The sequence below is a fragment of the Cinclus cinclus genome, chromosome 8 (genome assembly GCF_963662255.1).
Source record: "Cinclus cinclus chromosome 8, bCinCin1.1, whole genome shotgun sequence".
Taxonomy (NCBI): Eukaryota; Metazoa; Chordata; class Aves; order Passeriformes; family Cinclidae; genus Cinclus; species Cinclus cinclus.
The window spans coordinates 19,395,827-19,420,257 of record NC_085053.1 but is presented as its reverse complement, the minus strand read 5'-3'; the positions used below and the strand labels follow the sequence as shown (position 1 = coordinate 19,420,257).

The 24,431-nt window shown below is 39.3% G+C and overlaps 1 protein-coding gene across 1 annotated transcript in view; it reads right to left on the bottom strand.

Moving 5' to 3' along the window:
• PIGK (phosphatidylinositol glycan anchor biosynthesis class K) overlaps window positions 1-21,762 on the bottom strand; it is a 66,169-nt gene extending 44,407 nt beyond the window's left edge. The window contains 10 exon segments of the mRNA XM_062497933.1: window positions 6,766-6,938; window positions 11,435-11,545; window positions 12,297-12,414; window positions 12,759-12,855; window positions 13,204-13,315; window positions 14,554-14,689; window positions 16,774-16,865; window positions 18,822-18,875; window positions 20,250-20,591; window positions 21,646-21,762. Coding sequence (XP_062353917.1) covers window positions 6,766-6,938; window positions 11,435-11,545; window positions 12,297-12,414; window positions 12,759-12,855; window positions 13,204-13,315; window positions 14,554-14,689; window positions 16,774-16,865; window positions 18,822-18,875; window positions 20,250-20,591; window positions 21,646-21,762 — 1,352 coding nt within the window.
• Between the last annotated feature and the right edge of the window lie 2,669 nt (window positions 21,763-24,431).

The window sequence follows — 24,431 nt, the reverse complement described above, 5'->3', positions numbered from 1 at the left end:
ATGAAAGCAGGCAAAGACTAAAAGCATTTGCATATGGCCTGATGCCGTATTTTTAAAAAGCAGTAATGCTGCTTGAACCTCGGAAATTTAATAGTTATGTGCCCAGATTAATTTCTAGGGCACAAGGAATGCCAGTGTGAGATTGGTCTCTAAATTCCAAAGACCTGAGTCCCACAATCACTGCTTCCAAATATCTGCTTCTCTTCATCCTTGTTTTTTTCACAGTGCTAGAGATCAACAAAAGCAAGGTATTCTAACAAACATCAACGGCAGTTCTGGTACTTCTGACAGGAAGCAAATAACAGTAACACGGTTTTATTGAAATTCCATGTTATCTCACAGAGCTGAAAACATGCCAAATTACATGAAAATATTTCTTGGTCAGACTTATGCCAAATACTACAGCTGTTTTCATGGTCTTCTTCAGCAGCAACACAGAGCACACAGCTACAGAAATACTGCTAGGAACAGACATTAATTTTTATTTAGCACCTGGGCAGCAAAGCAAGAAGATCAAGTCAGGACCTCCATATAAATAGCACTAGAAAGAATAACAAGCACTTCAGGAGACTGCAATTATAAAGCAGCCTGCTCAACTGCAAAAATAATAGCAGGTAAAGATCACACAGGGAAGAGAGATGAAGAAGGAATAATGAACAAAGTAAGAATTTTACATAGGAAAGGCATAAAAAGGAATGGATAAAGGAAAACAAAATAAAAACCCTATTATCAAATATCCTGTGATAGCTAGATGTTCTCAAGCTACCTTATATTAAAATCTACTAGATATACTTAAGATCTCCCACTAAATTTGTCATGCAACAATTTTATACTGACTAATACTGTATGTACTCATGTCAACTGGCATATTTAAGTCAATTGTGAAGAATGTAAAGGTACTGAACTTGATTCAAAAGCTGAATTCAATAAAATATTGCCATTGACTTGCATGTGCTTTGTGGTACCTCTACCAACTAAGAGGTTTCCTTGTCTATAAAAATTTCACATAGAAATAACTAACTATATATAGGTTCAACAAAGGTATGTTGTACTGAAAACGTGAACTGATAGAAGCACAGCCTGGAACCAACAGCTGAAGGTTTCACATGGAAAAAATGGAGGATGCCACACAAAACAAAAATTTGGAGGAAGTGGGGGGGGGGAATCATCAAAGAAAATCTGAGTCAAGAACTATAGTTTTGAAACAAAACTTTTTTTTTTTAATTACTGAAAACACCCCAAAATCTGTCAAAATGCATGGTCAAAAATCCTTTCAAAGGAACAAAAAATAAATTGTTCAAAGCTGCTTTTTAAAATACTTTGCTAAACAAGGACTGTAATTACCAAGCATAGCACTTTAGAGTATTTAAAGTCTTCCCAACACAATTTATAGCCGCACTTCCTTTTGAGCTTGTCAGTCATCCTTAATTATTTTATACCAACATTATACCAGTGAGGTTGTACCCTCCTATGAAATATCTCCTTCTGTAGTTTTCATACTAATTTCAGTTGTATTACTTGAATAGTTCTTTTAAACTAGCAGGTGTAGGATTGTGTGTACATGTCTATGTATATATTGACCTATCTTTATGCAAGCAAAGAAACCCCAGATATATTTACAAAATACTTTAGGAAATCCCACTATAATATTTAACAAGTATTGGTTCACCCATCTTATTTAATTACTTGTAGGCTATTAAAAAGCACATGGATTACAAAATCCAAACTTACCACTAAAACAGAATAAATTCGTAATTAGAGGAAAACATAGTATGTGTGTAAGTGATTAGCGTCCTTCATGGGAAAAAATTATGAAGCCCATCTGAGAATGTTTGTGGAAGTAGAAGTAACAGCTTTTTAGTCCCACTAGCAATTTAACTCTGATGAGTAGAGACCTGCTAAATTCTGAGGGCTGTTTTCTGTTTATACATTACTCTGATACTGAAACACGTTACGTCTCTACCAGGTTATCACCCAGCAGGAAAAGTGGAAAATAAGATAAAAACCTCCCATTTATCCTGTCAAATTCCCACCAAACAAGGATGAGGTTGAACTCCCCATTTCCACACCCGCCTGATTCCTAAGGGATCCTGCAGAGTAGGGCATGGGGCAGGAAATTGGGGTCCCGGCCCTGGTCCCTGTCCCAGTCACTGTCCCGGTCCCAGCCCCGATCATTGTCCCTGTACCTGTCCCTGTCCCAGTCCCAGTCATTGTCCCAGTCCCAGTCATTGTCCCTATCCCAGTCATTGTCCCTGTCCTGGTGACTGTCCCTATCCCAGTCCCAATCATTGTCCCAGTCACTGTCCCTGTCCTGGCCACTGTCCCTATCCCAGTCCCGATCATTGTCCCTGTCCCAGTCCCCATCATTGTCCCAGTCACTGTCCCTGTCCTGGCCACTGTCCCTATCCCAGTCCCGATCATTGTCCCAGTCCCCATCATTGTCCCAGTCCCGACCACTGTCCCTGTCCCAGTCCTTATCCCGACCATTGTCCCAGTCCCCATCATTGTCCCAGTCCCAGCCCCAGTCCCGACCACTGTCCCTGTCCCAGTCCCCATCATTGTCCCAGTCCCTATCCCGACCATTGTCCCAGTCCCCATCATTGTCCCAGCCCCAGTCGCGACCACTGTCCCTGTCCCAGTCCTGACCATTGTTCCAGTCCCAACCACTGTCCCAGTCCCGACCATTGTCCCTGTCCCAGCCATTGTCCCAGTCCCGACCATTGTCCCAGTCCCAGTCCCGACCATTGTTCCAGTCCCGACCATTGTCCCAGTCCCGACCATTGTCCCAGTCCCGACCATTGTCCCAGTCCCGACCATTGTCCCAGTCCCAGTCCCGATCATTGTCCCAGTCCCAGCCCCGCCCGTCGCGCTCCCGCTCCGGCGCGATGGCGCCCCCTGCCGGCCGCGGGCCCGCCCCGCGGAGTGCGGGACCCCCGCCAGGAACCGGGAACCTGTCCGGCAACCTGAGCCGGCTGAGTTAGTCCTAAAAGCGACTCATGAAACGTGAAAGAACTACAGACTGAAAGGGGATCTCCGAAAAAACCCAGACACCCTTATTTTAAGAAAAGCGCACTGAGCCGAGCAGCACCTGCTTGTCAAAGAAACGAGTTACCTATTGGTTCATAAAGGCTTTGGGATCACACAAAAGCAGATTTAATTAATAAGCCCATATAATTGAAAATAACTGGTGGAAAAGAAGAAAAGACAGGAAAGAGACACCAACATACACAAGGTAGACTGAGAGAACATTAACTAGTAATATTCTGCAAATGAACCAATTATTCATAATTAGCCTATTACACAAGTATCCCTCCTAACACAAGTAACCAATTTATTTATTTTTATTTTTAGGAAAACGGTCACTGCCAGTAGTATCACAGTTCTTCATAACAGAAGTATTAAATACAAAGCCTAATTCTTAAAAGCAATGAAGCTAGGATGTTTTTATATGATGCTATCTTTAATTCACTTCTTACTACCCTCAAGGGAAATACTCGTTCCAGTTTTTACCAACACTTTCTGTGGATACAGGTCTTTTCCTCATGACAAGAACTGAGAAGGAGAACGTGTTCCAACTGGCTGTAGAGCTACAATCCAAGTTTAAAAACCACACTCCTAATTTATTAGATGCTCTTAAACCTGCGAGGCTCCTCCTCCAAAGAAGAAAGACTTCTACTCCTTAATGCTGACTTTTTGCACTTGCATGGGGATTTAGACAAAACATAACCACCTGAAGCCTCAGAACCCCTAGACTGTCAGGTTTTCTGCTAAAATTGGCAGCTACTGATCCTGTCAGGACTGAGACAGCTGCAGAACAAGCCCTTTGAAGTGAACACAGCTTAGACTGAAAGAGCTCTGAAAAAAGGAAATAGCAGAGGAACCTTCTCTTTATTTTTTAAAGCCTTTACTCGCAAATATTCACCTACCACTACGTGGATAGAAAGCAAGCCTCTTCTGCTGGTTAATTAGTAGTTGTTCTCGGTATGAGTCTCAGCCCAAGCCAGAGGAAACTTCAAAGGCCTCACTTGTCAAATGTCATGGCATGAGCTCCATGTGAAGCTGCCAGTTCTGATCTGGTTGCACAGCTATGGCTCACGCTGCGCTTGGGAGCGGATCTGTACAACCAAGTAATTGCTAAGCAATTGTGCAACAAAAGAACAAACTTCTGTTGAAAAGATTTGGCAAAATCACAGCAGTGGGCAAGATGAGAACTTGAACAGTCTGCCAGCAGTACAGCCCTGATACATGTTCATGCCTCACATGACAGCATCTTCTTTACCCATAATCTGTGTAATCAGTGGTTTACCTCTTCTGCTCATTTGGCTTTTAATGACGTGTGACACCTGCAGCTTTAAAATAAACAAATCAGATCTAACCTAGACTACTTAAGACTGCATCAGAGTTGAGGCCTGGATTTCATTTCCTGGTTATGTTCTATAACACAAACATTTTGTAGCATTCTACTGCCACCAATATGTAAAAGGAGAAGAAAAAAGGTATCAAGCAAACACTGAGGGAAGAACAAAACAGAGGAAAAGATTCCTAAATGAATGAAGCCTCGAGACTTCATCACATATTAAACCAATACCAGCTTCACACTCGGTAACCAATGTAACACAAATTTTGATGTTCTAGTAGTATATACCTGTGATCTATCAGAGACCTGTTGGTCAATAAATCCTACAAACACTTAAGGGCCTCTTAAGTTCAATTCTCTATTATTTCTTAAAGCTTGGTTTAGTTCTCTCCAAAGAAACAAAAAATAACAAACCAGGCTGTGATAGCCCCATCCTTCCCCAGCTGTTTTACCTGAGAGTGTCAATAGCCATTGTATTCCCAAATGGCACAGAATGGTTTAACTGACACTGAGAGGGTTAAGCACTCACCTTCTTTCATCCAGGAATCATTCTTATATTATTTTGGGACAATCAGTTGTAGCACCTATTCAAAAATCATGTAATTTGTGTTGTCTTCTCAACACCCTCAGAAATAGGTGTGTGTTTAATGTTCATAACGTTCTTTTAAAAAAACAGAGTAACTAGTTCTTGTAGATCAGATGCTCCAAAAGTGCACTTTTAAAATGCATGAACATTTTCATGTAATAAATTCACTATAATCCTTAATTTTGTTATACCTAAACAGTGTTGTCATACCAAGAGGTACTGACCACGGAATTCTACTTAAGGAATTTATTACGCACTCCACATCACTGTCTGTTAGAGTTATAGTACAACTTTTCAGTACATTTTTAATGAATTCCATACTTTCTCCTCCATTGAAAACATATTGTCTATAAACTCTTTCCAAACAGTAACAAGACTCTGAGAACTTAAGTACTCTTTTAGAAAATTGTATAAAGAACTATGTAAACCAGCCATTAAACCAGCATGCCCCCATCCCTTCCAATTTTGCAGACTAAAGTGGAATTGTCATGATAATACAGTACAGCTTTCATTAAATATCAGAACATTTCACAAGGATAACATTCCTCTCTGTGCACAAGTGCCCATTCCTCAACATGCTTCCATGTGTGCAGTGCAGTAGTGTCAGGCACCAGAAATCTCTCCACTACTAACACCAAACTATCACCCACAAAGGCTGGAATTTCCAGCCAGTCACTTTCTGTTTCTGAATGGTAAAGCCCTTCAACATCTATTTCTTTTTTCAGTTGTCCACAAATTAGCTAAGTTTTCATCAGGGTTTTTGATTAGTAAAATGTCTGTTACTTGCCAAGAGCTTTTTTGTTCCTCAGTGAAAAAAACAAATTTAGTGTCACTAAGTACTGTTCTTTACTAAGGAATCACAGAAGTAGCTTAAGATGTATATGGTATGTACTAATGCATATGATCCAGATACAAATATAGTATGAAAGTAAAATATTAAATACACTAAACCTTGTAGGATATTTATAATTACAAGGACCAGAGTTACTATTATCTTTAAAATAAATAAAACTGCTATCCACTGTTTGAGCAACAAAGCAAACAAGAACTTACATAAATTTATGTGCTAAAAAGTATTTAGTCCCTGATATACTGTCATATTTTAATCCCCTCCTACAGGGCAGTATCATCAAGCACAAAAGACACAACAGAAATGGAAGTACAATGCTAAGTAAACCCGACAGAACAAGCACATCTTCCTTTACATCTTCCCAATAGGTGGCAACAGAATCCCAAAAACACAAAGAAGCTTATGCTTCTTTCTTCATCCATAAAGTAACAGAAGCCTGGTTACAACTTCAATCAGTGAACTTGCACCAGTAATTTTAATCAAATGAACCACTGCATCTCAGGAATAGAAATTCTCAGGACAAAATAATGTCAAAGGCCAGAGAATTCAGGGAACTGAAATAAAGCATTTATTGAAAAGCAAATGGTTATCAAACACCTAACCTGATGGCTTATAGTCAGATCTTATCTCGGGGGGGCAAACTACCACAAGCAGGAATTGCAGTAACAAAATATTTGAGCACTAAAGAAGAAATGTTAAGGAGAAAAGAAAATTCTGAACTATTTCTGTTTTTCCTGACATCACACCTTGGTCTTAAGCAGCATTTACTTACAGGTGTGGGGAAAGGAGTGTGCACTTTTAAACAAAGTTTTCAGCTGACAACTTCATCACAGTAGGAGGTCCATATGAACTCCCTGACTCCTTGTAAGAAATGACAGGAAGTCAAGAGTTCTTCTTCCTTGGCAGCTACACAACTACTTTGTTTCTGTGGCACAAAGCTACACAGTTCAGGTCTAAATCACGATTACTTACTTGCTCTCAAACGCAGCCACGTCGCGGTCCAAGGAAAGCGTCTCTGCGGTGATCTCCACCTTCCTGACACTGCCAAAGAAATCTGTAATCAGAACGTTCTGAGGGTCTCGCTGGAACAGGTCGGTTCGGTGCCCAGGGGTGGAAACACACAAGCTTTTTGGACAGACCTGAAACTGGAAACCAAGATGGACAATCGCATCCTGTCCCTCATTCAAAAGTCTCTATGCACACCTTCTAAAATGAAACTACTATTAGAAAGGAAGATAAATTATACATATAACTTGCATTAATTTCAGTACAAGCTCCACAGCTGAAAAAAGTGGTTGAAAAAAATGCATTAAAATGTATAGACATCTTGATTAAGCATTTCTGAAAACCTTTTTCCTTACAATAATGCCACTGGAGTTTAAAAACGCTCCTGTGAAAGCCAACAATCAATTACATCTAACTGATAAATGCACAAATATACTACTGAATATAGATGCAGCAATGCTGCTATAAACTTCCAGAAGTCACAAAGTGGGTATAAATTCATATTTACCAAAGGGAGGCATGCACAATTAAACAAGCTTTGAGAAGTAGCTAAGTTGAAGGCTTCATAAAGAAGCAAAAGTTTACATTTTGATCGGAAAAAAAATCCATCAGTCTTGTTTCTAATTTATAGCCTACAAATTAATGCATAGGATCTTCAAATATCAAAAGTACTTTATTTACACTAAGTTCACAGACATCCTGTGACACCTACAAACTAGCTAATACCTCATTATTTATTTTACCCACGTATTTTGTCTATGTATCAGATCCCCTATATCCCGCACATTCAGCAACACCTGAAAGACAAAACCAGCACTAACAAAAGCAGAAGGAACAGTGACAGATTTGTTGCAGCATTTAGAACACCTAAATGCCTATTAACACAGGATACCTTTTAACAAGTTTGTTATGTACCCAGCAGACACTCAGGGCAATACAAATGCAAGTTGGACACAAAGTCATTTTGCACAAGTCCTACCACACTTGCCACAACACACATCACCTGGTAACCATGCAGGTTATGTGAGTCCTTCACATTCCAGCCACACTGAACATTTTACACAGGAGATTTAACATACAAGACTAAGAATACCATTCTCCACATGGGCACTCATCTTCCTTAATCTTAAATTTTCCAAGTGATTTTCACAACCAGGTCCATCAACCACAGGATCTAGAGCTCATGTATCTAAATTACATTGTGGGTCAGCTCTTACAAGGCTGCATCCTTATGAGAAAACTACAGCTCCTAATCAGCTCAGTGCAAATACAACTTATGTTGTATTTATCCCAACTTATCCCAAATTATGACTGACAAAAAACTGTGAGTTTCAGGCCATACTTCCTAGCAGAAATACTCTGCTCAGCCTGACACAAAATGCACAGGCTTTTGTTGCTCATTCTCTTTGGACAACAGAGCCCGACATTACAAAAAGTTTCTCAGAGGAAACAATCTATCTGGCTTTTCTTCAGAGAGGACAGATTCTATCTCCCCATTCCTCCCTTCTGCTCTACACCAGTTTCTCTTTTATCCCTTTTTAGCCTAAGCCTGTAAGCATATGGCATTATGCTGCATGTCCAGGGAGACCTCAGCTCACTTTCACCTTTACCTGAAGCATACAAGCACACATGTACATTCAGGTCTTATTTTAACAATTCCCAACTCTTGTTAGCTGTTATCACACAGCTGCTAAAGGAAAGATGGGGCAAATCAAACCCTTGTTATCCTCCCTGCAGTGAAAATCAGCATCATGCCTCCCATACAAAAGCCATTTGTTAATGCACACACAAACCCTCTAAAGTTTTGTTTTCACCAAAATGCTATCAATTTTCTCCAGCTTTGCTCCAGTTAAGGGCACAGCCATAAAATCTAAGTCTCTGAACTAAACTACAAAAAGTAAGCATTTGTTTTAATCCCACTATTTGAAGCACAAAATTATGCTGCATTTATGCAGATAAGTCTATTGCCGAGGTTTTGAGAGTACAAATGTCCAAAGAATCTGCATCAGCACTGAAAGTGGGAAACTGATATTGCACCCAACCAATTCTAACCTGTCCTGCAACAGTTTACTACCACAACATATTGATATGAATTTGAACAAAAATATGAAGCGGCAGTGAGAAGACAACCTCAGTGGTAAAACCTACCCATCCACTACCACTGCGAGAAAGGACTGCAAATCAATTATACCACAGCACACTAACACTAATAACCAATGTCTTCTGACAAGAAAAGGAAAAGGAAAATGCTGGCCAAGTTAAGTACATTTTTTCCTATATTAATTTTTCCAGATGTTTTTAAACATTTTTTTCAAACAGTGCTAAACAACTCCTTCAAACTTTGGTATCTTAACTTTTATAACAACAATTTAGCTATTTTATGACAAATGACACCCCATTTAGAAATTTATTTGAATCTTATAAAATAAGTTAATATGTATGACATTTCAATGTAGTCTTTATTTTCAGGGAATTGTGATCAAACCTAAAGTCAGTCATTTGCTTAAAGCTATCCCTTAGCAACACAGATGGAGCAGGTGGGGAGTAGGTGGAGTGGATTATGAAAAATGATGTATCATTCTTTGCAGGAATGCAATATCCAAGTCTTAGGTGGATGTGAAGAGAAGCAGTTTCAAGAGTGATTAAAGAAAAGTAAAGAGGTAAGCGGATAGAAGCAGTGTAACAAATACACAGTACTTCAAAAAGAGAAGACATTTGGCATATCAGAAGATCAAACAACTAAAGATCATTTAATTTTAAAGCTAGGTAGTGAGCAACATAAGTTACCTTGATCTTGGAAAGCATTAATTTAAATTTAAAAAATAAGAGTTGGAAAGAGTATCTCCAGTAACTGTTGGCAAAAAACCACAGATTTATATCCTTATATGGACTAACCATATGTCATTTTGGAACTCTTAGATGAAGACTTGAAAAGCACTGACTCAAAGGCAAGTGGTCACATTTGCTGAAATGCATGCAGATTGACTCAGCACCTGATCACACAATGGTCTGTGTTGGAAGAGACCTTAAAGATCTTTAGTGGAACTCACAGTTCCACTCTCCCACCAAGGGCAGGGACATCTCCCACCAGGCTAGGCCTGGAAGTCCCATCCAACCTGGCCTTGAACAAATTACCACAAATCATGATACATTTGTGTCCTTTCTCTTGCACTCCCCAAGCATCAATCAGCAGAGAGATGTATGGTAAGACTTACATGATGTAAGGAATTTACCAGTATGAATAACTTCCCTCAGCTCTTCCTGAATATTTGGCATATAAGCAAAAACACAGTTGGGAATGTTCTCCAAAGAGCTCAAAAAGTAAATTACTTGGCCAGCTAACAAATTTCTACACTTTTCAAATTAATCAGATTAACATCCTGCTGGCCAGACCACCTATAACACGTCCCAGAGAGTGTCTTACACAATAGAAAGCACTGGTCCTCTTTATGACTTTTATTATTAACACAAATTAATTTTCTGGTTTACACTGACATTTGAATGAACAGGCTAGACAAAGACACTTAATCTTGTTAATACTTAATAAAGAACTTGCATATTTTTCTTTATCAAGATTTATTTTAAAGTTACCTGTATCCATTAGAAAGTATTAAATTTTAGGACAGAATTTCATTCCCATATTAGTAAGTAAAAGAACCTTGAGTCTTAGCCACTGAATCAATTCTGTATCAACATAAAATCTGCCAAGTGTGGGTTGTTTAGAGAGAATTCTAGCACACATGTAGCAGTCAGGCTAACACCATCCTCTGTAGACAGAAGGTGGCATGAAACTTTTGAGCAGCTGCTCCTTTTACAGAAATGAATCTATGACAATGTGTTCTGTAAGTGGTGGCTCTTAGATTACTGATGTGGCACAGCAGGATTTACAGCTACAAGGTACCAAAGTATAACCCATAACTACAAAGAAACAAGCATTGGAACAGGTATGAAGGATTAAGAGAGCAAATAAAATATGGTTACTTTTTATGTCATCTCACCAGTGCATACATCTCACTGCTAGAGAGGCATTCTCAAAGTTTGTCATATGTTACCTGGTTGGCTTCTTTTCCTTCTGCTTCATACCTAAAATCTACAATAATGTTTGCCTCAGCTATAATTAAGTCCAAACACTGATGGATTTGTATCTATCTTGCTCTGGAATCTAAGCAGATGTACAGATAAATTAGTCTCTGCAGGCATTTGTGAGTGCACTGTCAGAATTTTAACTGTTTACTCACCTTTGCAAAACAACATCAATGCCTGCTTTTCCACATCTGCAAAGTGTCTGCTATCCTGGTTTTAGAAGCTTCCTACTAAAATATTTCACGTGCAAATGCTTCATTATATTGATATGAATATTTAATGAATACTTTATTATTTTTCAGCAAAAAATACAAAATCTGGCTAATTTTGGGTATTTTTTCTGGAGCCAGCAAAGCACTTTCAAATGAGGACAATCCTTGAAGTGTTACACAACTACATTTAACAATGGCAAAAAACACCTCCCTCCAAAGCTGCTTCCAAGAAAAACAGCAGGAGTGTAAAAAGCATTTGAAGAACCCTACAGACAAAATAGATTAGTTTTGAAACTATTAAAGTCATTAGCATATTCATGAATGTTGCATATTCTACTTACTAGGTCATTCATATTTGTCTGACTGGCTGGATGAATTTCTTCCAAGAACTCTAACACATAGAATGTGTATCTGTCCATGAGATGAACGCCAATCCCCAGGTCAGGCTGATGCTTTAAAAAACAACACACAGTATTTATTGGGCATCTGCAGAAGAGAACTCAGCATTCAGGAGAGGGAACAGAATGCAACAGCAGGCTGCAAAAGTTAAGCATTTTTTTGTTGTTGTTCTTAGGTAAATTATGCAAAGAAAATGGCTAGCTGTGAAGAAACCTACTGCTGATAAGGTGAACCATGCAGTTTATCTAGAAACTGTACCCTGGTAATATCTGTGTTTCCCAAAAAGCAGGGAACACCTTCTTAATGGTCCAGCACAGATCTGTGGACTTTGAAAACAGAGCTGGGAGAGCCAGTGTACCTTACAGCAGTGTGTGGGTTCAGGTAATCCTGACCAGCTGCTTTTGGTCTGGCTGGGATCTCTCCTATGGCTCCTTCTCTAATCCAGCTGGGATATAATCACAGCAGGTGAAGGTTAGCATTTTGTTTTGTTTTACATCAAGTACAGTAAGTCCTAGATTTAATTCCTCACATCTCTCAGCAGCCTTCCCAAAAGATTCCTTGCTATCCTAGGCAATGCATAAACTGGCCAGCAAGCACAGAAAGCCATCATTAGCCTGGTGCTTTGGGATAGCACACAAAAGCAAGCAGGGACAGTACACTTACAAGTTTTGTCAAATCCTCACAAAATACCTTATACATTCAGAAATTAGAATAATGGAAATCTTTAGTTAAAAGTCGGCAGGAATTGTGCTTTCAATTTAGGCATTCTGAAGACTGTCTTCAGGAACACATAAATCTACTTACTGATAAAGAATCTTCTCCTACTTGGCTGCTAGCCAAGGCCATTATATTGGGTGAATAAAATCGTTCATACATGGATGCTCCTTGACAAGTATCAATAATAAACAACAATTCATTGTACCTGAAAGAAAGAAAACAGCCTCCTTACCCATTTCTATTTCAACACTACATCCATACTTTGCTTTTTAGTTACCAGGGCAGCTGCTCAGAACCTAAGGAACAGAAGCTCACCCCGATCAATTTTAGGATGCAAGTTTGTCCAAATCAATACATTTGAGCAGCTCTAACTGCAGGAAGCCGAAAGCAAAGACTAAAACTCTGCTTTCTGAATGCAAACTCTTACACAATTTTATGGACAACCAACAGTATCACTGCTGCAGGCAAGCAAGGCCTACCAGTAAGACACACTTAAGAGTATGTTCAGGATATTCAATAGTCTATGTATACAAAATCCTTATTTCTTACCTCCTTTTCTGCCACATTTGTTCAAAGGCATCAGCAAGCTCTACATTTGTGATTTCTTCAGAATCTTGAAATTTTAGGAAACCATTTCCACCATGGCCTGACAGAGAAATCAGAAGTTAGGCAAGAATGTAGATTAAAGGAAGATATACAGCCTAGTTGATCGCTTTTCTAAAACAAGGTAAACACAACTCTCCTTCTCCAGAGACAGTCCAACAAAATAAAATATTAGTACAGTAAAAATAATACACATACACAATTTCAACTGGAAATTATACTGGCTTAGTACTGCTTTACAGGCATATTTTCTTAATTAGAATGACATCCTAAAAACAGAAAAAAAAAATCTTTCTGTCGATCCTTTTGTGGATTTGGACTACTGATGCTTTCAACAAACCCATCCAACTGAACAAGCATCAATAAACTGCACATAGAGACCTGCAATTACCTGTCATATATATTAGAATATTGCTTCTGTCATCAGAAAGAAGACGTTTAGATCGTGGCGTGCTTGGTGGGATTCTTCCCGTTAAAACACGCAAGAAATTTTCAACGGTAACCTAAGAACAGAAGCATAAAGTAATTTTCTAAAGATAAAAATACTGATCAGCTATAGGCTGGATTACAGAAATTCAATAATGGAACACTAAAATATGCAGCATATCTAACCAGACATAGTATGGCATGGTACAAACTGCATAGACATTTTCTGTGCAAGGTTTTACTTCAGGTTAAGAATCATGTGGTGCCTTTTACTTCACTAACATCAGCCTGTTGTTTAATTATATCCAATAAATCTACCACCATTATAATTTTTAAATACATTTACATTGATCTAAAAACCTCTCAGCATATACCTTCATTGTGCCAAAGCTGCTCCTGTACTCACAAAATGCTCCAACAGTGTGTTACCATGGAAAAACAAAAGTTTAAATTCCCTCTGCAACTCAGGAAAGAAAAAAGGTCAATTCAATTACATAAGTCTGAGTGATCAGATAAGATCCATCTGAGTGGTGACTGCAAGACAGCCTATAAAACACCACTTCCTCTTTAAGTACATGTGCACAGCTCAAATGCCAGCAACAAATCCATACCCAGGAAAAAAACATGATAATAATAATAATAATGTGGCTCTATTCGAGTTTTGTGCCTTCATTTCTTTGTATAAAGCTTCAGAAAAATAAAACATCTACTATATACTTAAATACAATCCAGTAAACCTTTTAGCAGTAATTCCACAGCACCATTAAACAATTAATTTTGTCTCAACTGGTAAAGACACTGCCTGGTATGAAGGAGTATTACATGAAAAGAAAGGTGACAGAATGCAGATTTTTATACAGTAATTGCTTCGCAGTAATGGTTAAGTTATGGCTTTTGTTTTATTTTAGGACTACATGCTTAAGATTAGGAATTGAAGTACCTCTACCTAACAAACAATTCACTTGCATACCAAAATTTTCACAGTAATTTTTGTGTTGGCAAGATGAAACACTGAACAGTCATTTCCAGAGAAATTTCAGTAATGTGATTCTATTCCATTATTTAAAATAGATACACTAAAGATGTTTCTAGTATGATGAACTTCAAATACAAACTCAAATATCAAGGAGGGTAGGGGTATGTATTTTAGACTCATAATAAAAAAAAGACCAATAAAAATATTATAGATAATAAAAGCCCAGCCCAAAGCCAGTAATATGAACAGAAAGACTTCCTCAAACTTCATAGATGCTACATAAATCTTTAAACTAACACTAAAAAATAAAGACTCAGTGTTTTATTAAAGCACAGTTACCTCATAGCTTCTGTAATCCACTTCCACATCATCTCCATAGACATTTAGCTCCATGTTTTTATGACTAAACACAGTAGCAGGTTTGGGATTTCTGGGATTACATGCCATATCATCTGCCAGCATCAAGACAATGTGACTGGAAAATAAGAAAAAAAAACAATTTCAGACATTCTACTTTCACGTAACAGTCAAAGAGGAATTAGAACAACACTATTCAACAATTAAAACAATAGCTTGGATCATTAAAAAGACTCCTGGAATTGCAAGTGAAACTTTGCATAGTTATACTCTATTTCCTTATGAGCATCCTCAGTGCCACAAAGATATCACACGCAGAAATACAGCTGGCTGACATTCATCTACAGGACTTAGTCAGGCCAAAGATGAGTATGACAGTATTTGACATCAGCAACGTTAGTACACAGGCTTGCATGGACCTAGGGGGCCAGAGGTCTTAATAAAAAAAAAAAAATCTGAGATTTTTAAAGGGCACTAAAAACAACCAACTCCAAGAATCATGATAAATGTTTAATTTTTAGATGTGATTTTGAGGTTTGTTGGGAATTTTTGGTTGGGTTTTTTTTGTTTGTTTTTGTCTTGTCAGTAATTTGAAAGAAGTCTTGCAGCAAAGAAAGAAAAACAGATAAAGTAAGTTTGTCTAAGTTTTTTCCTTAGACACACAAATCCACATAAACATTGCTGTAAATACTAAATAAAAGAGGCTCTCTTTCTCTCTCTCTCTCTCTAGGTCCTCTCCAATGTTTTGCAGAGTATTTTTGACTGTAGTCTAGCATTGCTGGTTTTTTGAGATTAATTACAGATCTTTGGATAAGAAATTGGATCTTGCTACTGAACACAGAAATCTCAGTCACGTTATGGTTCTTGCAGTATTTCTAGAACTCACACCTATTTTGATTTTAATGGTGAAGACAGATGCAAAGAAGATGAAAGTTCTCAGGCAAGGACAGGACTAGTGAGTGACAGAATTTCTGAGGCAGTGCTGAGGGCACATATGCTTCAAAGGCTGCACAGGAGAGGGGACAGCTGCTTCTGAATGACATGCACAAGAACAAAAGGTATTTTTCTGTGCCTTTCAGCCCACAGCACTTCTGCAGTGCGCTCCCTTGGATTTATAACCCCAAAATGCATCTAAAAATTGAGTTTCAAAATCCACTCTTTCAAAAACCAGACAGCCACTCCCTTTATATATATATATATATATGTACACATACATATATATAAAATAAACACAGGGAACAGGATGATACTGCCAGTCCATTCCTGGCTGAGTGGGAGCTAACTGGGGACTCCAATTGTTTATCCAAATTTTTAACTTCGATAAAAAAATGCCAGACTAATTCAATCCATCAGAATATGCATTTTGCAGGGAAGAAGCAAGTCACACTTTTTTAGGCAGACATGCTGGAGAAACTACCAGTCCTCTAAACTATCATTAAAAACCAGGACCACAAGGAATTCTCTAGGAGCCTATGGTACATACAGCTTATTACACAATGCATGCTGGTGCCTTAAATTCACTTCCACAGTTCTGATAGAAGTAAATTACATTCTGAAACAGCTGGAGGAAACTGTGTCAACAGCCCTACAACTTCCAGTAGGTATACAAAGAAAATATACTTCAGAACCTTCCTACTCCTATTGTCAAAGAAAATATACTGTTCTAACCCTTGTGCTATCACCAGAGAAACACAACTTGTATAGACAAAAAAACTGGTTTCTCAAAAAAAATAATGCAAAATGGATTTTTTCAAGGCACCTGCCAATATATAGGAGCTGCTCCTGCAGTTCAGAGCCTTTAAAGACTCAGTGTAGTTACAGATGTGGAAGTCTTTCAGTTACCAACATCTCCAGACAAAAATGAAATTAAAGTACAGCAAGACTCATCTCTCTCACAGTAGTACTGTCATTGCTGAGTGCATTTAGTAATTTTCACAGTACACTTTCACCAGTTTGCTGAGTGCTACATTTTAATGGCTAGATATAATTAGCCTGTTCCAAATGGGAATTTTATTATGCAACTTGTTACTTTTCCTTTGGAACAACATTGCTGCACTTTTCACCAAACTGACCTGCTTGCATTCTTCCTTTTTACTTTTATCCAGTTAAACTGGGAAGAAAAGTGTATTTCCACACTGCTTCAGACAGCAAAGAACTTTAGTAGCACATGTGCAAGACCTGGATTCTACAAGATCCCCTCACCTATCAGGAATGCCCAGTCTCTTGACACTTCTGTACACTGAAAGAGTATTTGCCACATGACGATAATTAAACCAGAATCGAGATGTACATACCTTGAAAGGAAAAAAAAAAAGCATATTACATAGTGTAAAGATACAAACTGACACATTTCATCAGAAGAAAGTGATTACAGGAATATTAAAAAAGAAAGTAACAACTCAAAAGTATATAGTAACACCAAGAAACTCATTACATATATTATGTAAATCTTAGTTGTACCAAAGCAAAAAAATCTGAAAATAAAAGTTAAAAAAAGTTCCTAGCATACTCACTCAAGATAAAATTGTCATAAACCCTTAATAAATATACAAAGTGGCACTTTAGGAAATAATTCCACAACAGTAAGTGGATAAGCTGATTTTTTTCATTTGCTTTCTTCTTATCAAATGGAAGAGAGACCAAAGGAAGAGTTCTCCTCTCAACAGCAAACCCATTCTGGGAGCATTCTTCCACAAAGGTACAAGTGAATTAATTCATGCAGAAGCCACACGGAGGGGATAATGCACTGAGGACAATTGCATTTATGGAGTCAAAGTAAGAGCAAAGTGACCTGTAACTGTTCTAATAGGCAAGGGGTCAGGGCTCAGCCATTCCCTTTACTTACACACTCCCTAAATCAGGTTCTGATTCAGACATTTCAAAAGCTTCTAAAAGAGGTAACTTTAAAACCACAAAAACATTAATGCAAGAAAAAGCATTTAGATAGTTTTGTAATTTTCTAGCTCTAAATGTAGAGCTGGAAATTACACTACATAGCATCTTTTTCTCATACAAAGAACTGAGCTGTAGCTTAAGTAATAATAAAATTCAACCTGAAAGGATCCCCTTGTGTGTCTATCTTGTGCCTATCTGTTAGTTAGGAACTCCAAAAAAGCCCACAGGAATCAGATCAGGAAGACATTTGCCTTTCAGCAAGATTTAAAGCTCTGAAAACAAACTGTGTCAAACTTAGCTGAGACAGTTCAAGGTACTATCATCTGCTCCCTGCCTGCAGTACCTCCCTTACAACGCAGTGGAAAGGATGCCTAAGCTTTAAATATAGTTATCCATGCTGCAGCACATTAATTCAAGCTATTGATGAGGTGGGATTGCAGTATGAGCCCAAGTTTGAAGTGTCTGACAGCATTTCAACCCTCCCTGCTTTACTGCTTAAAAAATCAGAAGCGATCGTTACAAAACTTAACAATGAACCACTCAGAAAATAAAACCAGCAGAAAATCTGCTCAGCACAGAAAGTATAGGTCCTTGGACCTAATTTTCCACCTTTCTTTGTGTGTTTTTATGGGTACTAATAAAAGCGCTTATTTGTTAATAGTATTAAAATAGTACATAATGTTTTATAAGTTTGTACATTGTAGAATATAGAAAATATTCCTTCAATTAATTACTGTTAACTTTCCTTTTATATTGCTCGGCTTCAGTATCTGGAAAACAAACAGCTGCTACTGAGTAATTACAATAGTGTTCTGAAACAAATTAGTCATTAAGACCTGAATTGTGATTAAGAACCAATTGTGCAGCATGATTCAAAGCTAATAAATGTTACATGGCAAAGAAAAAAAGAATTAGGGTAAGAACAGTTAATCTAAACACTATGTTGCCTGAATTGATTTTATTCCCAGCTTGTTATCACAAGTTAACAGATTGAATAAGAACAAAAAAGAGATATAAATTCTACTTTTCTGGTCACAGAGACCAGACTTCCCTGGCACCAGAATTACACCTTTTTTAGTATGTTAATTTAACTACTTTAATGCTTTCAGAACTTTTGTTTTATGATTCCTGCCACGTAGCTAGACACATTAAGTACTTGAAATTCTATCATATTGAAAAGATAATTTCGTTATAGTGCAATAAATTTGCAGGCACAATTTCAAATTTATTAATTTCCAAATGAATTCTTTCCATTTTTTTCAAATGTGCACAACCCTTGAATGACCATTGCAATTATGGCTCCTGATGAAAATCTGTCAGCTTTATTGGAAGAGAACAACCTGGACTATGCTTACCAAAACTGCCCAGTTATTTGTATGTCCACTTCTAAAAAACTGCTCTGCTTGATCCTAAAGGATGAAAAAAAGTTTAGATTTTTAAGCAATAAGAAAGAAATGAACACTCATAGTTTTGTTATTTTCACAGTAGTATTCAATGCATATGTTTATCACATATTAATATTGACTAAACCTTAAGAAAGACAGAAGGAAGTATTTTTCTTAATATTTGCACGTTTCATGTGAATGAACTGCTCCAAATCTTTCCCTGAAACTGGCCACAGAACAAAGAGGAACTATTAGTCACTTGCACCTTAGTTGAAACCAAAAGCCCACACACCTCTACTCCAAAGGACACTCCAAGAACAAAATAATAAGATTTATTAACCTACAGTTACATCCTTAATGAAAAAAAGAGGCTTATATTCAATTCAATTTTCAAAAGCAGGTGAGAGAAGGACGTTTTAACCCACTTTAAGTCCAAGGTGGTTACATTTATCTTCCAAAATCAGCATCTATGACAGCAGCCTTCTGCATGATCTGTGTTCTCCATAGTTCCCACTTGCCTTTGCAGATGAGAGGGCCCTTTCTCCTTAACAGAGAGCATAAAGCAGGACAAAAAGGGGCTAAGACTTCGCAGAGGTAAGGGAGTAAGTCTGTCACGGAACAACAATCCAAATCTGCTGACTCTTAAATCAGACTCTATTACTCTGAGAAGTTTTGGGATGATGCTCGAGTTCTTACACAAAACACACGATAACAGAAATAGTGCTGTACTTCAAGCAGTAAACAATTTGCAGTCTAATTAGTCATCCAAAGATTTTAAGAGTATTTCTATTGTTCGGGGTGCGGGGGTTGTTTGGTCCTAGTTGTAATTAATTTCAAGCATAACAACTTGTTAATAACGTAAAATTTAAAAGCAAACAACACTCCAGATGTAGCGTGGGCACAGTGCATTAAGCTAATTACTGAAACGTGAAGTTACTCCCACCTGACAAACCCACCGGCACCTGCCGTGTGCAAGCGCCTCGTACCTTCGGGACGGAGAGCCCGGGCCGCTGCTCCGCCCGGGCCGGACCCCGCCGCAAGTTACAGCGCGCGGCCAAGGAGAAACTCAAGTTCGGAAAGCCACAAGAAGATGAAAAGTCTGGGGGGGCAGGAGCTTTCTGCAGCCCGCACACGGCACACGCGCCGGCCGGGCCGCCCCGCACCGGCGCTCCCTGCACACCGAGCGCGGGCGGTTCCGCCCACGGGGCAGCGCCGGGCGGGGCCGGGGGCGGCTCCGCCCGCCGAGGAGGCGGCGCCGGGGACCGCGGCTCGGGCTCGGTGCCCGCCGTACCAGCGGGGCCGCCGGACGGCTCCGCGGGCGCGCTCCCTGGCTGCGCACGGCAGGCGCCGCCCGCCCGCCCGCTCTCAGGCCCCGCCGCTGCTCCCCCAGCCCCGTACCTGGAGGCCGCCGGCCGGCGCCGCGCCCCAGCAGCCCAGCAGCAGCAGCAGGAGCACGGCAGCCGCCATCTCAGCCCGCCTCCCGCCGGGCCCCGCCGCCGCGGCTGCCGGAAGGGGAGCGGCGGCCTGTGCGCAAGTTCCGCCGGGACAGGGGCCGCGGCTCTGAGCGCTGCCTCGGGCCCCCGGCTCTGGAGGGCCCAATGCTGCCCGGTCTGGCAGAGCAGAGGCGGCAATGGCAGCAGATCCGGCCCTTGCCTTGGGCACACGAGTTCACCGTGGCTCCGTCATGAGCTGCTGCTAGAAAACACCGGCCGCGCATCTCGCCTTTGGCTTGGCTGACTCCTGCGGGTGTAATAGCAGCCGTCTGTCTCAGCCGCCTTCCAAAAGACTCCCTGAAACCCTGGGCTCCGTTGGGGTCACTAAGAGGGCAGGGCAGGGTATGGCGTGGCGAGCTGGGAGCCGACGGTGTTACCAGATCTTGGTGGCCGCAGGGCTGCCTTAGTGGAGGGGACGGGAGGGGAGGGGAGAAGGACCACCTTTGGCAAGGGAGGCAGCGGGATCTAAAGATAGATTTTTATTTTTTTTTTTCTGTGAAGCCTTGGTATAGCTTTGCCTGTAGCGCGTGAATCCCTCAGAGCTGACACATCATCAAATTTTTTATTTCAGTGTACTGAACCACTTGGTGTGTTTCTTCATTTCCACTATCTCGTCGCTATGTTGTTGAATTCCCTGATGCCTTCCATTAGTGAAGATGCAGAATCTGTCCTGAACCATGGAAGCTATTTCCTGCTCCATGTACTTGTCACCAGTAATGACTTTCTCAGACAGGAACACATTTCCATGTATTGACGCTAGAATTTCAATAGCATCACGTTTGCTGTTTTAAAGCATCACTGCTTTCCTTGACAAAAATGATCACCTGTTATTAGATGGTACTTACTCCCTTCGGAATGCTATAGCCACCAGCTCCTGCTGTGCCTGAACCTGTGTGAGCCCCCTGTGTGAGTCTATTGTGAGCCTACTGAAAAGTGCTATATTTGTCAATGTCTCTTGGTGCCTGCTTGTAAGCTGCACTGTTTATCTTCTTCTTCCAGAAAGCTAAATTAATTTAGGGCCCAGCTTAAGCTTTTTTTCTTGCCCTTTCAAATGCTTCCACTTAGGACTCGATCATTCTCAGGTGTAGTCAAAATGTGACTAATTCTAAAGGACAGGCAAGGATAATTCTAAAGGATCTCTCCAAGTGTGTATTCATGCAGTTTGGTAAACTGATGAGTTGATTTCATGTGCCTCGACTCAGATGGTACCTCATTACCTTTCTGCTCCCATGTGGAGTTGGCCAGAAAACACATGACAGAAGGTCTGAGCCTGTGACTGAACTTCTTTCAGTTATGCTTACTTCCTTGCTCTTTGCATTTTTTACATATTCATCCTTTGGCAACATGCACCTTTTCACACAGAAATAATGCCAGCAGCTGTATCCTGATGATGCATCTTTGAACCGGACATGAGTCATGATGTTTGTACCATGTGAGAAGTTATGTCAAATATGGCCAAAAGGTGACTTTTGGCCTACCAAGAAACATTCCTGACATGAGAAGTAGTGAATGTCTTTTCTGTGAATAAAATTTAAAGTCATCCTGTTTGCTTACAAACTCCTGAACCTCCTGAAATTTGTATCAGAGGTGACTGTAATTTTTTCATTATCTGAAATGCTAGACTTTTTAGTTTTAATAGCATTCTTTAAAGGTCACTGTGTATGATTTCTTACTTAAGAAAATAAATTGAAAAAGTGGAAAGAACCCTCATGTGGCATTACAATGATATAAACACAGGTAAAGAACAGGAACAAATTTTCCTTACATGAAAGATCACTTGTATTTCTCATAGTTACATGTAGTTGGGTTTACAATCACCAGGAAGGTTCATCTGGCTCCTGATATAAGAGTGTATCTGCAAACTCCCAGTTCTTGTGTCCCCTGGTGTCATCTGCAATGTGTGAGCAGTGTTTGGATTAGCTACAGCCACACTGCAGGGGATGCTCTTTGATTGTGGGTGTTCAGTCCTATTGCTGCCCTTCCATCCCAGGGCAGAGGCAGCACTGAGTTAAGGCAAACTCAGTTGCACAAGCGCTTTGGAATATTCCAAAAGAATGGCCATTATTCCCTCTGATTTATATTCTGTGTAATACAGTGCATCACCTTCTTAGGTCTGTCTCTGGTTTGCCTTCTGAATTCCCTTAGCTTGCTTGAGTGTATTTTCTAATGGATCTATTTCTCCTTCTACTTCTGGCTTTTATTTCTTTACAGGCTTAATCTTTTTAGGCTTTAGTATTCATCAGACATGTATGAGTGTTCCAGTGCTTCAGGCATTATTTCTGGAGGTGGTATCACTTCTCTTTTTTTTTCTCCAGTAAGACAGTACCAACAGCTTTCTCCTAATTTTTTTCATCTTTATTCCCTTAGGCAGCTCTCAGTACATGCTTCCGTGTCTGTACAAGATTTTTTTTTGTCTAGAAGTAAAGCTCTATGCTGTCTGCTTGTGTTCCTTCATTCTGAGTTGTTTCCATGCTAATAATAGTACTTTCCATACTCTGAGTGTCATTAGCTTGACCTTTGTAACAATGTGTCTTGTACTTCATGTAACTATTTAGAAAGAACACCAAATGTGTATCCCAAAATTATTTGTAATTAAAACATCTGTTTAAAAAGCTGCTGTAACTGCAGCTGGTATTCACATTGGTGCACATCTTGGTGTCCTTCCAGATTCTTTCCTCCTCCAGCAGGTTGCTCAGGCCCTGATCCTCTAATCTACACCCTCTAGAAATTGCCCTTTATGAACCATCTGCCAGCTTGCTTCTGTCCAGCACGGAGCAAACAAGCCGTGCCTTCCACTGAGGAGGAGCAGAAAGCCCAAGTGTAACCCCATAAGCTCCTACAACAGGAATTTATGATACTAGAGTTCACCTGACACTTTATGATCATGAACTCTTTCTTTTCTATACCAAAAATACCAATTAAATATCCTTATTTTTTTTGGTATTAACCTTGATTGTATTACCTATTTGTATCATAGTGTATCTCTTCCTTCTATACTCTTGATCACTGTTCTGTGTCTGCTTTCCTGTATTAGGAATACATATACTGTACTTGCATGTACTGTCTGATAATTGCCTACTGTGTAAGAGAAAAAAATCTATCTTTGGATGTATTTATTATGCTTCCAAAAGAAAAATTTAAAGAAGCTCTTGCAATGACATGAGTCAACAAGAGTGATTCTTAAGGAATCACCAAGAATAGTTTGACTCTACTAGCCCACTTAGAAATGCAGATTTATTGCTTTCTTCATTTTGATTGTCAATACAATAGATTTAAAAAATGCCAAAATAAGTCTACTGTCATTTGGTATCTCAGCTGATAAAATGGAAACAGTAATTAAGTTACTGATTGATCTCACTCATTTGGTTTTCTTCCCCCTTCTGTTAATGGAAGACTGGCTTGACTACAGAATGTTCATACTTTGAAAAGATTTACAATAGCAAATTAATACTGATAAAAATTAGGCAAAATTAATATGGTGAGAGTAATAGATACAGAACTTTCAAAGGAAAACTGTTTGAAAGAAGTCTTGCTTCTAATTTTACTGAGCTAAAACAGTTGTACTCAAGGGTGTTTGTCAATAGATTCACTTTGTACTCTGGCTAAACACAGTAGACTGTACACTTCTGTTCATCCATAGCATCAAGTGGCTTAACTCTACATTGGAATCAAAGTAGACAGTATTTGTTCCTGTTATTTACAAAGTGGGATTATAGACATGTTTTACAGGCCTGAGTTCAGAACAGAACACAGGCAGAAACCTTGAAGCCTACAATGAAATTCAGTTGACATTTGTTCTTAATGAATTAACCATCTACCTTGTCATCAGTTCTGTTCTGTCATTAATGATGTAAATATTACCGGGTATCGAATTTCCATACTGTTGAATTGTGTAATAAACCAGTATTTCATCTTCAGAAGACATCAGGTTACGAACCATTCCAACAATTTATTCTGCTGGTGAAAAAGGTAGAATATGAGAAAACAAAGCATGGAAAAGCAGTGGCAGCTTATTGAGATAGTTTATTAGTTGCATCACATTTAGTCTTTGTGCATCAGTATTTTTCTCAATAGAAAAAGCTGAAAA